This window comes from Chiloscyllium plagiosum, unplaced genomic scaffold, assembly GCF_037043375.1.
Source record: "Chiloscyllium plagiosum isolate Xiang-an unplaced genomic scaffold, Cpla_swu_hap1 HiC_scaffold_13, whole genome shotgun sequence".
Classification (NCBI taxonomy): Eukaryota; Metazoa; Chordata; class Chondrichthyes; order Orectolobiformes; family Hemiscylliidae; genus Chiloscyllium; species Chiloscyllium plagiosum.
Genome location: NW_028270151.1, coordinates 35,984,814 through 36,001,472, shown reverse-complemented (window position 1 = coordinate 36,001,472; position 16,659 = coordinate 35,984,814). Strand labels below are relative to the sequence as shown.

General features: G+C 37.7%; 1 protein-coding gene across 2 annotated transcripts in view; it reads left to right on the top strand.

Moving 5' to 3' along the window:
* Window positions 1–16,659, top strand: part of eif4e2 (eukaryotic translation initiation factor 4E family member 2) — a 37,619-nt gene that overhangs the window by 3,340 nt on the left and 17,620 nt on the right. The window contains exons 2-4 of one of the 2 annotated variants that reach the window (XM_043702381.2): window positions 4,701–4,815; window positions 8,210–8,344; window positions 16,146–16,250. In XM_043702381.2, coding sequence (XP_043558316.1) covers window positions 4,701–4,815; window positions 8,210–8,344; window positions 16,146–16,250 — 355 coding nt within the window. The remainder of the gene's footprint in view (window positions 1–4,700; window positions 4,816–8,209; window positions 8,345–16,145; window positions 16,251–16,659) is intronic. The other variant, XM_043702382.2, reaches the window with a different exon arrangement.

Here is a 16,659-nt window from a genome sequence, read left to right as displayed (position 1 = left end):
TAAATGCTGGAGGAAACATCACAGAAGCGCTTCACAGGAGGCTCCCAAGCACTGAGGATGTCACCTAGACAGGGGCCGAAACGTCTGCAACACAAATTCCCAGCTCGGCGAACAGAACCATAACAATGAAATGAGATTGTTGGAGGCAGACAGAATCATAATGAATCTGGACAGAGTAGATAGGCAAAGCTATTCCCATTGGTAAAAGGATTGAGAAACCATGCAAATTTAAAGCACTGGCTGCACAATGTTTTTCCTGTAAGGACTATTTAGGATCTGTAATGCATGCTTGAGATTATGGTGGAACTAGGACCAATCAAGGTGTTCAAGAGTGAATTTACTTTTACAGAGAATATGTTCCGATTCATAAAATGATAAAGAATGACCAGGCACAGATTTCAAATGATTTGCAAAATAAGTAAATGTGATGTGAGAAGAAACTTGCTTATTTAGCAAGGGATTTTTTCTGGAATGCACTGCATGCACTGAGTCAGGATCAACTGACACACTTGAGGACAGTAGGTGTTTATTTAAATGGAAATAACATGCAGAATTATGGTGTGGTGGCTGGCGAATGGCACCAAATCATGATGCTCACCTGAAGAGTCAGTACAGATCTAAAGGATCTGTGTCATATCAATTCTATGATTCTATAATCCAAACCGACGATCAGATCTCTTCTTAACCTTTGTTGCTTAATAAAGAGTCTTGCATTCTTTAGTTTTTCCTCACAGAAAAAAACTTGTCTTATACATCTATTACATAATCTTGACATCTTTCTTTAACTTTAGGGTGACCAAGCCATGATACCACATTTTGACTTAGCATAATTTTCTATAAGTATACTATTACGTCTTTGATTTTGTACACTAACTGATTCATAAAACCTAGGACCCATTTGCACTGGTACTGAAGACACTAGTAGGACAAGAAAAAAAGGTTTTGTGAAAAACTCTGAACAGTTAGGAGCTAAATTAAAAAACGGCATATCTAAGCTAATAATCTCTGGATTACTATCTGAGCCACAGACAATTTAGCATAAACCAAATAAAGTCAAGGAGTTAAGTGCATGGCTCAAAGATTGGTGAGGGTAGAATGGCTTTCAGTTCATGAAGGTGCTGGTAATGGGGAGAAGGGAACCGTTCTGATGGGATGGGCTTCACTTGAACTATGTTGGGACCCAGTGTCCTGGCAAATTGAATAGCAAGGGCTGCAGAGAGGGCTTTAAGCTAACTAAGGTTTGAGAGATGCAAAGTGTAGTTTTACAAAACAAAAGGATATGATGGAATAACAGGTCAGTTATTTGGATAGCAATATTCAGCGCAGGACAGGAAACTACAGAGTATACATTGTAAAGAAGCAGTAAATAAGGTCAGAAGGGGAAAACATTTTTTAAAAGAGCAACATTAATGACTCTTGATTGTGCGTAGTAATTGAAATAAATAGATTAATTGACCACACAAATACATGTTAATAGGTATGATATTCTAGGCATTATGGATATAGTTTTGCATGAAGCTAAACATTCAGCGATACATGATCTTTCAAAAGGACGGGCAGGAAGGAAAGGGTGGAGGATAGCATTGTTAATACAAGGGGATGGAATAAGTACGATAGTAAGAAATTATCTTGAATTGGAAGATGTAATACCCATATGAGTGGACATTAGAAAAGAAGACCCTTGTAGGAGTAGTCTATATGTTCCCTTAGAGCAGCAATGTAGTGGGACAGAGAATAAATCAGGAGATAAGGAGAGCATTTAACAAAGGCATTATGTTAATCATGGATGACTAGTCAGATTGGCAGATGAAGCAATGAGTCAGAATTCATAGAGTGTACAAAGGACAATTTCCTGGAACAACATGTTGTAGATCCAACAAGGGATGAGGATACTTTGAGTCTGGTAATGTGTAATAAGGCAGGTTTAATAAGTTGTCTCAGAGTAAGAGATTCCCTTGGGAACAGATACCATAACATGGTAGAATTTAGTCTTCTGTTTGAGAGGAAGGAACTTGGTTTGGAAACAATTATGCTAAAATTAAATAAGGATAATTATAAAGGGATGAGGACAGAGGTATCTGGAGTCGATTGGGAAAAGAGTTTCATGGCAAAGACAGTTGAGGAACAATGGGAGACATTTAAGAAATGGTTGACTCACAGCAAAGACAAATTCCAGTGAAGAGAAAGGATTCTAGGAAGTGGATAAGCGGGCCATAATTAACCAGGAAAATTAAGGATAGCATTAGATTGAAAGAAAAGAAAACATAAGATATAGCAAAGATTAGTGGTAAACCAGAAGATTGGGAAGGGAAAAAACAGGAAAAAATAAACTTTATGTAAACTTGCTAGTATTATCAAAACAGACAACAATAACTTCTTTAAATATATAAAAAGAAAAAGAGAAGCCAAAGAGAACATAGGCCCCTTAAAGCATGAGGCTGGCGAGGGGGGAAAAAAGGGAAATAAGTAAATTTGAATAAATGCTTTTCATCAGTCTTCGCAGTAGAAGACACTAAAAGCATTCCAAAATTACTAAATTCCTAACTTCCTAAAATTACTATAAAGTTACTAAATATTAGTATCAAAAAGCTTCACATGGTCAGGAAGGAGAGATCAAATCCAGAGTAAGACACAGCGTGATTGAGTGTATAATTTGGAGGCAACATGCGAATATAGTGCAGAAAGAAAGAGTTGTGTTTTTAACTTGTTTTTTTTGGATCATAGTTTGTAAGATTTTTTTTTAACAGGATAAATTGAAGCCCAGAATCGGGCACCCAGCACAAAAGCATAATATCGCAGGTAAATTATAAGTTAATTGGTTGGTGATAGCTACTCATTTGACTATTATTATAGGTTAGTTTCAAATTGAAGGTAAACAGGTGAAATATTTACAGGCTACAAAGTATGAATTAAAGGGCAAGTATGATTTTTCAAAAAATATTTAGGAACTAAGTAATTAAAATAGAGATGCTGGGCCAGATAATGTATTATAACTACATAATATAATAAAGCAGAGGCAGTATCGCTTCATGATAGGGAAATTATGCCTGACAAATTTACTAAAATTCTTTAAGGAAGTAACAAGCAGGAGAGCTTTAAGAAAAGTGATAGATTTGGATTTTCAGAAGGCATTTGATAAGATAACCACACATTAGGCTACTTAAAAAGAGAAAAACCCATAGTGTTGGAGCTACTACATCCTCATGAATAGAGGATTGGCTAACTAATAGAAGACTGAGTGGGGGTAAGAGGGGGCATTTTCAGGCGAGCAATCTGTAACTAATAGTGTGCCACATGGATCAGTTCTGTGTCTGCATTTATTAACAATATAATGACTTGGACGTAGAAATTGAGTATACATACAACAGTCAAGTACGGGATGACACACAAAGTAGGTGAGAAGGTACATAGTGAGAATGAGACAGAATCTGTAGAGGGATATAGACATAAGTTGGCTGATGGAATACAATCAATTATTTTTCCCAGTGTGGGGAAATGTGAGGTTATGCACTTTGGCAGAAAGAATAGAGGGAGTGTCTATTAATTTTATGGAGAAAAATTGCATGAATCTATGAAATAGAGTGATTTGGGAGTCTTCATCCATGAATCATAAAAAGCTCACACTGAAATTTTGCAGGTAATAGGGAAGGCAAATGGAATGTTGGCTGTAGAAATAAATGAGGAAAGTGAGGACTGCAGATGCTGGCGATCAGAGCTTCCTGAAGAAGGGCTCATGCCCGAAACATCGATTCTCCTGCCCCTTGGATGCTGCCTGACCTGCTTTTCAGCTCAGTGTTGAAATAAATGGAAAGGAATATAAAAGTGTAAAACTAAATGGAACTTTTCAAAACACTAATGAGACCATACTTAGAATACTATGAACAGTTTTGGGCCGCTTATCTGAAGAAAGATGTACTGACATTGGAAGCAGTCCAGAGAAGATTCTCTTCAATACGACTGAACTCCCAAAACTTCTGAATTTATTTAATTATATTAATTGCCTTACAATTTGCCATTTGAAAGTCAATGAATATATTCTAATCTTATAAGAATTTTGAGTCTGTATTGTATATTTAACTGACACTCATCTATCTACTTAAACAACACAGAATAGAATGGATATTTATTAAATTGGGAACCAATACGAGACCAAGACTCAGGAGTTTGCAGTAACAGCAGGACACGGTAAAGAAGCTACCTGATGAAGGAGCAACTGCCGGAAAGCTAGTACTTCCAAATAAACCTGTTGGATTATAATCTGGTGTTGTGTGATTTTTAACTTTGTCCACTCCAGTCCAACACCGGCACCTCCATATTGTGGGATAGTCATTCTAATCATAAATAGCATATTCCAAACTTGCCTTGACCATTGGGTATTATAAAATTATGGTTTGAACAGTAGAAGGAGCAGTTAACTTAGAACAGTCCCTGTGAAATTTTAATTGCAGTGGCTTTGGTTGCATTATTTATTGAAGAAAATATGTGGAATTGTTTTGTCAGGCAGACTGGTTAATGTTGCATTTGCTCTCGCTGCTTGCAGCATTATATGCCAGACAATTTTGTAAGCAAAAATAAGTATGCAACATATTGGTACAACTATTACTGATTTCGTAGAGTTGAAATAGATCGTTATGCTGTTGCTAAATAACACTCTTAACCCATACTAGACAATTGTATCAAACTGTTTCTTCATTTTGTAGTTTAAAAGATGATGACAGTGGTGATCAAGATCAAAATGAGGATACCCACACACAGAAAGAAAATGAGAAGGAAAAGACAGACAAGGAGAAGACCCCAAACAGTACCAAACGAAAGGTAAGAACATCGAGGCACACACTGAAACAGAATGAACAGCCACACAAAATGAAGACAGACCACTGGACCCGAAATGTTGACTTTGCTTTCTCCCCATAGATGCTACCAAACCTACTAAAATTCCACAGCAATTTCTATTTTTGTTTCAGATTTTCAGCATCCATTCTTTGTTTTTGTTTGTTTAGCCATACAAAATGTGTTGTTGAAGGAACAGCCAGCTCACAGTCAGACTCTGCTGAATAAAAGGACAAAATATTGACAGCTGATCTGTGGTGGGTTCATAGATAGTTTTACTTGCCTAATTACTGTGGAGTAATTCTTAAAGTTTGAATGGGATAACTGTTGGATGGTGAATTATGACCAACTAAATATGGTCTGTAATATGCTACAGAGCAGGAGGGAAGCAATTGGATCAAGAAGCTTGACACCACCTAGGACAAAGCAGCCCGCTTGATTGGCACCACATCCATAAGCATCCACTCCCTCCACCACTGACGTTCAGTAGTAGAAATGTATATTCGCCATAATGCATTGCAGCAATTCACCAAAGATCCTCAGATAGCACCTTCCTAACCTATGATCACTTCAATCTAGAAGGACAAGTGTAGCAGATACATTGGGATATCATCCTGACTTGGAAATGTATTGCCGTTCCTTCACTGTCACTGGGTCAAGCCCTCGAATTCCCTCAGTAAAGGATTTGTGGTTCTACCCACAGCAGGTGGACTGCAAAGGTTCAAAAAGGCAGTTCACCACCACCATCTCAAGGGCAACTAGGGGCATCCCACAAATAAATTTAAAAATTGAATCTTATTCTTGCATTGGGAGTACTGTTATAAAAAATAATTTCCATTCTTCTATTTATGTTCTAAATTAACTGTTGGAATGTTAGTTACAATACAGTGTTTAATTTAGAATATAAATATAAGGATGAAAAGCTGTGCAAATAAGAATGTGGTCATGACTAGTCTGATACTCATTTATTAGATCCTTTTTTCTCTCAAGTTTTAATAACAAAGTAGATGAATGTTTCCCTGTGCATTTATGCTACTACTATTGTGTTGATTTAAAAATAATTTCCATTTCAGTGACAGAAAAGGAACTTCACTTTTATATTCAGGCTTGTATAATGTTATTTTGGGAGTGTTATTAAAGATGTCCTTGATGTGAAGCATAATTACACGTAATGTGAAACCAGTTTAAAAAGTAATGAAGCAATCTGGTGAATTCAAAATTTCCAAAACTTACTTTGCTTGTTTTATTTTAAGTCTAGAATTGAAAAAAATAATACTTAACTGCCAGGCAGCTGAGCTCTGGGATTTGCTGACTACAAATTACACTCTAGCTACCAAAATGCAAACTGCCAAAATACAACTTGTAAAGACCATAACTGAAATGAAAAAATAGGCGTGTTTTAAAACCAAAAGAATATGAAGTTATTGCTGGACTTCTGAAAACAATTCCTGAAGCTCATTGTGTGTGGTGTTTGCATGGCTACTTTGTTCAAGCAGTGGGGGAAACTGTACACAGCATGAAACTGGGATTGGTGGAGAGACAGTGGAGATTGAGAAGGATATTGATGTGCAGAGTAAGATTTGGCTGATTAAAAAGTAACTGATTGGTTTGTGAAATTGTGACCTGATATGGATGCTAGAGATTGTCAGCCTGATGATAGCTCTCTGGTTCACAGACAACTGCACAGCTTATGGGTGTGAACAATACAGTGAGAAGCCTTTGGACTGCTGGAAGGACAGGTGCTGAGTGTGTGACTTTTTGCAGTAAAAATACCTGAAGCCTAAATAGAGTTTTAATTCCCACCAATTTACTGTACGTTATTGCATTTAAGCAGTATCTAAAAAAAGTTTGTAGTTAGTGTACCAGTTGTCTTGTATCTCTTGTGAAGAAGAGAAAAGAGATTAAAGAACAAAAAGTCCTGGCAAGCAAAAGGATCATTTCAGCAAACCCTGTGGATTGATGCTATTGAACAATGATTTCCAGTCTTATAATTGGAAGTGCAAGTTTTCAGAGTGCTGCTCCTTCATCAGGTAGCTAGTTTCCAAATAAACCTGTTGGACTATAGCCTGGTATTGTTATTTTTAACTCTGTCCACCCCAATCCAGCACCAGCACCATCACATCAGGATTTCGTCTTTTATTCACCTCCGCCCATGAAACCCAAGTTTGTTTTTGTTTGTCTGTGTCTGTCTGTATGTATGTGTAAGGGTTTTAAAGTTAGGGGGAGTGATGTTAGAGTTGTAACTAGTAGAGCAATATGTTGATTGTTCATAGCTGTTTATTTGTGATTAAAGTTCACTTATTGGTAATAAACTGTAGTTCTTATTAAGTACAGGAACCTAGTCAGTAGGTTCTCTCAACTTGATTCCAACAGGCATGTGAATTGTGGTCTTTGCATGCTTTGATTAGATTATTAATTTGTTTGGCAACCCCAGAGTATTGGGGCTTGAAAATCTCTGCACTTTCCGAAGGGCATCATAACAAAGTAAGTTAATTTAAAGTGTTAGAAGGTACCAACAGTGTATGAGTAAACAAGGAAGAAACCTTTTTTTAAATGATGTCATTTAAACAAAAGTATTCGTTAACAAATGTCAGAAAAAAGAAAGAACTACTAATCTACAATGTGATATAAACTCCACTCCTTTAAAACCCAAATAGACACACACTCATTCACAAATAAGACAGACAAAAAAACAAGCATAATATTTGGCAAATATTACGGGTGGAAAAAGTGGACAGGAGAAAGGATTTCTGTAGATCAAATGTCCAGATGACGATAGTGAGTTAAGTTGTCTCTCACAGTTCTTTTGATTTTATTAATGTTGACATGGTGTGTGGAGAGTGATGGATGTTCTTCATTTTGATAGTTGATCAGGTCGACCTTCGTTTTGTATGAGAAGTCTTTCTTTTGAATTACTTGGGGTTTTATTTTTGTCTTCTCCTCTCACAGAGAAGGGAGAGAAATGATTTTTGTTGCTGGCTTTGGATGTTTCTGGCTGCGCTGCCTTCAAGTTTTTAACAAATTGCAGCTCAAACAAGTTGAGGGCTGTCACCAGGCAATTTTTCCTGAACTCAAAGACTCCTGATACTGCTTTATCTCAATAATCTATCAAACCCATTGCTCCAGAAGCAACATAGTCTCGTATAGCTGCAAATGTACCACACAACTTAGATTTTTGATTCAAATTGCAAAACACTCTATTCATATTTCAGCTATATAGTAGTGTCCAACTTCCATTCAATTTATAGTCCAAAAGGAGAAAATATGCAGTCCCTTATATTGACTAGAAGTATGACCATCTAAGAAAAAGAGTGTGACTCTTTACCTCCATTTTGAAAACATTTGCTGCACTTTCATTTTAATATGTTATTCATTGCAGGCAGTGGTCCCTGGTCCAGGAGAACACCCACTACAGTACAACTATACATTCTGGTATTCCAGACGTACACCAGGGCGACCAACCAGCTCTCAGAGTTATGAACAGAATGTTAAACAGATTGGAACATTTGCATCTGTAAGCACTCTTTTTTTTTGCTATTTATGCTATTACAATAGGAAGTATTTTGCTGCCGAGTTTTCTTTACACTTATTTTGTTCACAAAAAAATTTAGGATAATTTGTTGGAAGAAAAATACATCATTAGAAAGATAAAAGCAGTTATAAATACTAAGTAAATAAAGAACTGGTGGAGGCTTAAAGCCAATTGCTTCATTGGATTTGCCAAATTCTTTCTAGGCAGTGTTGCCGAGAAAGTTAACATTTTTCTGTGATGGGAATGTATGCTGCACCTTTATTTCAATTTGTTTACGTGTTTCTCGCTCTGACATTTCTTAATATTTTCATTAATATAAATTTTAATTTCAGTGGACTAATTGTCTTTATTGAACATTTCTAAATAACTTGAATTGACATAGCACAATAAAAAGATAATGAATCTTTTGCCTTTGTAATTCTAGTTATCAGTTACTCATTCCTAATCTATTACTATTTTAAAACAACACCATCCATCGCTTAGATGGAAAGTTCCAAGTCAGTTTGGAAGAAACCAAGGAGATATTTTGCTCTTCTAATATGCTCTCAAAATAAAACCGAAAATGGTTGACACACTTAGGTTATGACATCATCTATGGAGATTAACAATTAATGGTTCAGGTCTGTAACCTTATCATAAGTTTTAAGCAAGGGGTGGATGAAACAAGCCTAAAAGGAAGGTCTGTGATCTGGCGAAAGTCAGGAATTCCTCAGCCATTCCCTTGCACTGTCAAAGGGAATGTTGATGGGTAAGAAAAGAAACAAAAGTTGTGCCTCTGACAGGTTTATTGCTTGACTGAAACAGATGAAACTAGCAAAGGAAAGCAATCAAAATGGAGCACCAAAATTGTCAGAAGTTTGTAGGCCTCATGTTCATTCTGGAAAGCTGGAAAGTGCTTAATTAAAAGATGAAGTGCTTTTCCTCAACCTTGTGTTGGGCCTTTCTTGAACAGTGCAATTGGCCAAACAAACAAATATTAGCAAGAGACAATTAAAATGACAGGCAAGCGGAAGTTCAGTCATGCTTGTTGAGTGAACTTTGGTGCTGCTGAAAGTAATTGCCCAATCTGCATTTAGTCTATCCAATGAAGAGAATTTTGAATAGCAAATGCAGAATGCAAGCTTCTAATAAGTTACATGAAGAACATGGAAGGAGAGTTTTGGATCTCTGAAATCTGGCAGATGGTATGTAGTGTGGGGAAAATGAACTGATCCACTATCACTGTCACAATTAAAATGTGTGTGATTATAGTGAATGCTAATTTGTCTTTAAAATGAACAAGGAATCATGCAAAAAGTCACATAACTGTACATGTAAATTTCAGCTTGTTTTGGGACCAGACAGTAGTTGTCTCAAGAAGAAATCACAGGGCTTTTTGAAATTTTGTGAAATGTTGAAGGGTAAATAGAAAGACCTCGAGAGTAGTTTTCCTGAAGGTATAAATAGCTCTTTCTATCTCACCACAACCTGACAATGAAAGTTAATAAAGAAAATGACTGGGGCAGATTTAAACAAAATAGTTAATGGGTCTGTACCTCCAGTCTAAGTCAACTGAACACCGAATATAGAAGCCTTATTTGGTAGTCTTGTGATGGGCTGTGAGAAGCTATCTTGGTTAGATCCTCCCAGGAAGTACTCTGAGCAGCACCATCAGAAAGAAGATGCTTAGGGAGCTGGAAGGAGGTAAACCAACAGGACTGCTATACTGAACCAGACAAAGTGCTACAACTAGCAGTGATGTAAAAGCAAAACACAGGAGTCTTCATTCCATCCCAGAACCTGTTCTGCTCAGTGTGAGCATCATCCAACTAACTGTTTGACTTTAGTCATCACCACATCCCATTTAAGACTGAAGTGAAGAGAATTTTTTTCCTCTGAGAATCTTTAGTCTTGGGAGTTCTCTTCAGAAGAGAGTAATGGAGGGTGTGACATTAAATATATGGCAAAGCTGGGTTAAATAGATTTTTGAGCATGAAGGAAGTCAATTGTCACGGAGGAGGAGTTTGACAGATGAGAAAATTAGTTGTATCTACAGTCTGCCATGTTTTTATCAAATAATGGTGAATTATTGAGAACTCAAATGACCTACTCCTGTACCTAATTCGTGTGAATTGTATCATGATTCTGTGGGGCAAGGGGAAGAAGTGACTCAAAAATGTGGTGAACATGATCAAGGACCCTATTAGCTGTAGTGGCAGGGGAATCCTTCTTTGGTTTGGGAAAAAAAAGAGACATTGAATCAGTAGAGATGCACTGGGGACAAAGGAACTGGGAAAATGAAACAGAATTCTTACAATGTGTAGAAAGTGAGAAAGTGTAGTCAAGATAGCTTTCGGACCAGTGGGCTTATAATAAATATTAGTTGCCAGAAATGAATTAAGAGAAGTTAAGGAAGGGAAGAGTAAAATATGAGACATAGCTCTCAAACCCTTTTGAGGTCCTACTTGTATTTCATATATTTTTGTCCTATCTGAATTTTCACTCTTATTTGACTATGAATTAAATTGGAGATTGTTTGAACAAATCCTTCCAGATGATGATGACAATGTTTTCAGTTATTACTGTAAGTTCAAAAGTAAAACTCTCAGTCTGACCTGAAGTGACAGCAAACAATTTGCTTGTTTCAGGATGCCTTGTCCAATGCCCTGTGAAAATGTGATTTAATTTGTGGGCTGGCTTTAATTGTGAAATGATTGACATCTTCCTTAGTGTTTGATCAAAAGGTAAAGAGGGATAGAAATAATTGATAAGTTGGTCTTGCTGTCCTTCTATTTGGCTTCGAAGTGGGATTGATATCAAAGAATACTGAGGAAGACCTTTAAAACATTTTTTTTAAACCAAAGTTGCAAATTGCAAACATACTGCATAGAATGGTGAAAAACTTTACTACTTTTATTGTCTTGGAAAAAGGCACAGTGCTTTTAAATATTGTAAACTCGTTAAATTTACTGATATTACTCAATTTTTCATCTGTTAACCTTCTGAGTAAACTTCAGTTATAACGTTCAACCTAAATGTGGGCTCAATATGGTGTTTTCCAATTAGCAGAGAGATCAATAATGTGTAGTGATAGCCTATGCTATTTTCATTGCTGATTACAGTACAGGTTTCATTCTATGCTTGCAATGTGTTATCCTGATTTATATACCTGCAGTTTGCTTTTCCAGAATGCATTACAAGTAAGATCATGTTGAGTTTATTAAGAGAAAGCTCTCGTCTGCAGTGAAAATTAATGCATTAAATATGAGGAGACTGTTGCATCTGCACTGAACATTTTGTTTATTCACTCATGAGACATAGGTGTTGCTGCTTTATTCACTCATGAGACATAGGTGTTGCTGGCTGGCTAGCATTTATTGCCCCTTCCATATTGTCCTAAGAAGGTAGTGGTGAACTGCCCTCTCGAATTACTACAGTCCATGTGCTTTTGGTAGACCCATAATGCCCTTTGGGAAGGAATTCTTCAAGTCTTGAGTGACCTTGTACTTTTGCTCTGCTCCACATTCCTGACAGCAGACTCCCAATTATCTAATATTGTAGGGATAAACTATCCCCAAGCCTCCCAATTAGATTCCAATCAGTAACTCACTCCCAGGTATCTGTTATATAACACCCAAACCCTCTATTACATTCTAGTCTGTAATTCACTCCCAGGCATATGTCATTCTATATTCAAAACACACCCAAAACCCTCGATTGGTGGATACCTGCTATTCTATATAGACAACTCTGTAAGTAACAGTTGAGTTCCAATCTGTAACACATTCCTGGGTACCTGTTATTCTATAGGTAAACAACCCCCAAACACCTGTAAACGGTTATAGTAAGGCCCAGAAACCAGTGTTAATTGATCCTATTTTATTGATAAATTTATAATTAAAATTGTTAACTTAGTACCATAGGATTTATATGTTACTTTTTTGTATGTTTGATCCATTTAATATTTGTCATTTTCTGCTATTTGCTGCTTTTATCCTTTTCATCACCTTCCAGGACTGTCTGGACAGTTGAGGTCTGTGTTGCTATGGTTCTCATTGTGGCAAACACCCAATTTGGCATTGCTTTTCCTGTTAAAGAAAATTGCCTGTGCTCATTCCATACTGGCATTTTTCAAACCATCAACTACCCAAAATAGACTTGTTATTACATCAAAAGTGCTCATATTTCATTGTTCATAAAGGAATGTTGACATTTTGCTGTTTGTACATAATTACTACTGCATATAATCCTCAAGTTATCTTACTGATATGATTACAAAGATAGTTTATAACCATCATACCTTGTTTATAAAGTTGCAAGTCAAACCAACGCGATGAATTCCAGTATGGACTTTTTCATTTGATATATTTTAACAAACCCATTCAGATATGTTATTACACACTTGGCGACATGGTGGCTCTGTGGTTAGCACTGTTGCCTCACAGTGCCAGGGACCCGGGTTTGACTCCACCATTGGATGAATGTCTGTGTGGAGTTTGCACTTTGTCCCCACGTCTGTGTGGGTTTCCGCTAGGTGCTCCGGTTTCCTTCCACAGTCCAAAGATGTGCAAGTTATGTGGATTGGCCGTGCTAAATTACCCATACAATTCAGGGATGTGTAGGTTAGGTGGGTTAGCCATGGAAATTGCAGGGTTACAGGGATAGTATAGGAGGATGGATCTGGGTGGGATGCTCTTCAGAAGGTTGATGTGGACTGCTTAGGCTGAATGTCCTGTTTCCACATTGTAGGGATTCAATAGATTATATGGACTTTTGGAACAGGCGGGATTTGAGTTCTTTGCCCTAGAGATAGGGGCATTACTACTACACCACAAGAACCCTTCCAACTCCTTCAATTGAGTAGAAATCTTCGAAATGACCACCTGGTCCACAGGTAGGAACACAATCTCTGTGATCCACAAGATCTGCCTTCAAGAGCAGGTGGAACTTCAGATTAATATCTCAGCTGAATGGCAGGAACTCCAACACTGTGTGTTTGGCTCTTCAATACGACATGAACTTGCAACTTGTTCAGAGATTTTACTACACAGCTCTCGAACAGGTCGGGTCTTGAATCTAGGCCTCCTGGCTCAAAGGTGGAAACATTCCTACTGTGCCACAAGGTCCTTGACTCTTTAATTCGATTCTTACTCTATTTATTGACAATATGTGTCATGATCATTGAATACCATTGACACAATTATGTCTGACTAACTGTCACTGTGGATTTCACAGCTGATCATTTGCATTTGATGGCCAGAAATGTGTTTATCTGACAAAAGATTAGTTTGCTACTATGTTGTATGGTTAAGCTCAGCCTCAAATTAAAAATTTCACAAACATATTTTACCATAATCTGCCTTATCAAGTTTATCTCTCCACAAATGCTACCAGACCTGCTGAGTTTCTCCATGACTTCCTGCTTTTATTACTAACAGATATTGTTAGTGCTGTATTATTGTAAGTATTCATGCTGAGAAGATCTTGCTTTACAGAAACATTGCAATCCTAGTAATGCAAAAACAAAATATAGCAAATAGAGTCATAGAGATATACAGCACAGAAACACACCCTTCGGTCCAACTCATCCTTGACGATCAGATTTGCTGAATTAATCTAGTCCCATTTGCCATCACTTGGCCCATATCCCTCTAAACCCTTCCTATTCATATACCCATCCAGATGCCTTTTAAATGTTGTAATTGTACCAGCTTCCACCACTTCCTCTGGCCGCTCATTCCATATACTCACCACCCTCTGTGTGAAAATGTTGCCCCTTAGGCCCCTTTTATATCTTTCCACCCTCACCCAAAACCTATGCCCTCTAGTTCTGGATTCGCCTACCCCAAGGAAAAGACTTTGTCTATTTATCCTATTCATGCCCCTCATTATTTTATAAGCCTCGATAAGGTCACCCCTCAGCTTCCGATGCTCCAGGGAAAACAGCCTCAGCTTATTCAGTCTCTCCCCTTTAGCTCAAATCCTCCAATCCTGGCAGAATCCTTGTAAATCTTTTCTGAACCCTTTCGAGTTTCACAACATCCTCCTGATAGGAAGGAGACCAGAATTGCACACAATTCCAAAATAGTCCTAACCAACGTCCTGTACAGCCGCAACATGACTTATCAACTCCTATTCTCAATACTCTGACCAATGAAAGCATACCCAAACCCCTTCTTCACTATCCTATCTACCTGTGACTCTACTTTCAAGGAACAATGAACCTGCACTCCGAAGTCTCTGTGTTCAGCAACACTCCCTAGGACCTTACCATTAAGTGTATAATCCTGCTATGATTTGCTCTTCCAAATTGCAGCACATCTCATTTCTCTAAATTAGACTTCATCTGCCACTCCTCAGCCCATTGACCGATCTGATCAAGATCCAAGTGTACTCTGAAGTACCCTCTTTCACTGTCCACTACACCTGCAATTTTGGTGTCATCGACAAACTTGCTAACTATACCTCCTATGTTTACATCCAAATCATTTATATAAATGACAAAAAGTAGTGGACCCAGCACCAATTCTTGTGACACTCCACTGGTCACAGGCCTCCAGTCTGAAAAGCAACCATCCACCACCACCCTCTGTCTTCTACATTTGAGCCAGTTCTGTATCCAAATGGCTCCCTGTATTCCATGAGATCTAACCTTGCTACCCGGTCTCCCATGGGAAACCTTGTCAAATGCCTTACTGAAGTCCATATAGGTCACGTCCACTGCTCTGCCCTCGTCAATCTTCTTTGTTACTTCTTCAAAAAACTCAATCAAGTTTGTGAGACATGATTTCCCACACACAAGCCATATTGATTATCCTTAACAAGCCCTTGCCTTTCCAAATACATGTAAATCCTACCCCTCAGGATTCCCTGCAATAACTTGCCCACCACCGATGTCAGGCTCACCGGTCTGTAGTTCCGTGGCTTTTCCTTACCACCTTTCTTAAATAGTGGTACCACATTAGCCAATCACCAGTCTTCTGGCACCTCACCTGTGACTCAGTTATACAAATATCTCGGCAAGGGGCCCAGCAATCACCTCCCTAGCTTCTCACAGAGTTCTAGGGTACACCTGATCAGGTGCTGAGGATTTATCCACTTTTATTCGTTTGTGTTAGAAATATAAAATTAAGAATGGTGGAAGTCAGCAAATTGGGCAACACATGTGGGAAGTGAACAGCGGATATAAAGTCAGTTCTGATCGAAAGTCATCAATCTTAAATTTTAATTCTTTTTTCTTCCCCATAGCCACCTTACTATTATGATGTGCAAGTGTTTCATCATCAATTTATCCAGAATCAAAATATGTTCTTATGAGCTACTAGTAACTACTTAAAGAAGTGCCTTCATTTCATTTTAAGACCATCATCAAATTTCCCAACACAAACTCAAAGTTGAGTTTAATAAATTCTAAAATTCTCAGTTAAGACCATAAGAATGGGAACTGGAGAAGGCTGTTTGGCCCTTTGAGCTTTACTGCCATTCAATAGAATCATGGCTGATCTGATATTCCTCACATTCACTTTCCTGTGTTTTCTATGCAACCATTGAATCTCCTACTAATTAAGAATATATCTATCTCATCTATACACAAAAACTCTGCCCTCTCAGCTCTCTGGCAAAAAGTACCAAAGACTTTCTACCCTCTAAAGATGTTCCTCCTTATCTCAGTCTTAAATTGGCCTTTTTTTTTCTTTGTGGCTGAGACAAATCTGGAATTGACAAGCAGTACTTTTAAACAGTTAGAGGATTCTAACTATTCATTGCAACAGTGTGAGAATTACATTTTTATTTTTATTTTCAGGTTGAACAGTTCTGGAGGTTTTATAGTCATTTAGTTCGACCTGGTGATCTCACAGGGCATAGTGATTTTCACCTGTTCAAGGATGGCATTAAGCCAATGTGGGAGGTGAGCAGCAATCTTGACATGTATGATTAAATTAATATCATTTGCTACATATTTATTCCTGTGACATTCACAAATGCAATCATGTTTTTTGATTATACTCATTTCGGAATGCATCTATAAAAAGAAGGTGCTCAGGATACCTGAGTCCCAGCTGCCAAAGCAAATCTTCTTTGCTCAGCTTAAGGAAGGCACACAAATGAGAGGAAGACAAAGGAAGCATTTCAAAGACTCCCTGAAAGCTTCCTTAAAGAAATGCAACATTGATGTCAACCCATGGGAGACCCTTCTTCAGAAGAAACCAACTTGGGAGAACCTCCTGTATGAGGGGACACAATTCTTTGAGAACACTCATTGGTAAGAGGCAGTATAGAACAGACACTAGAGAAAGGAATGTCAGCGATCTCCAGAC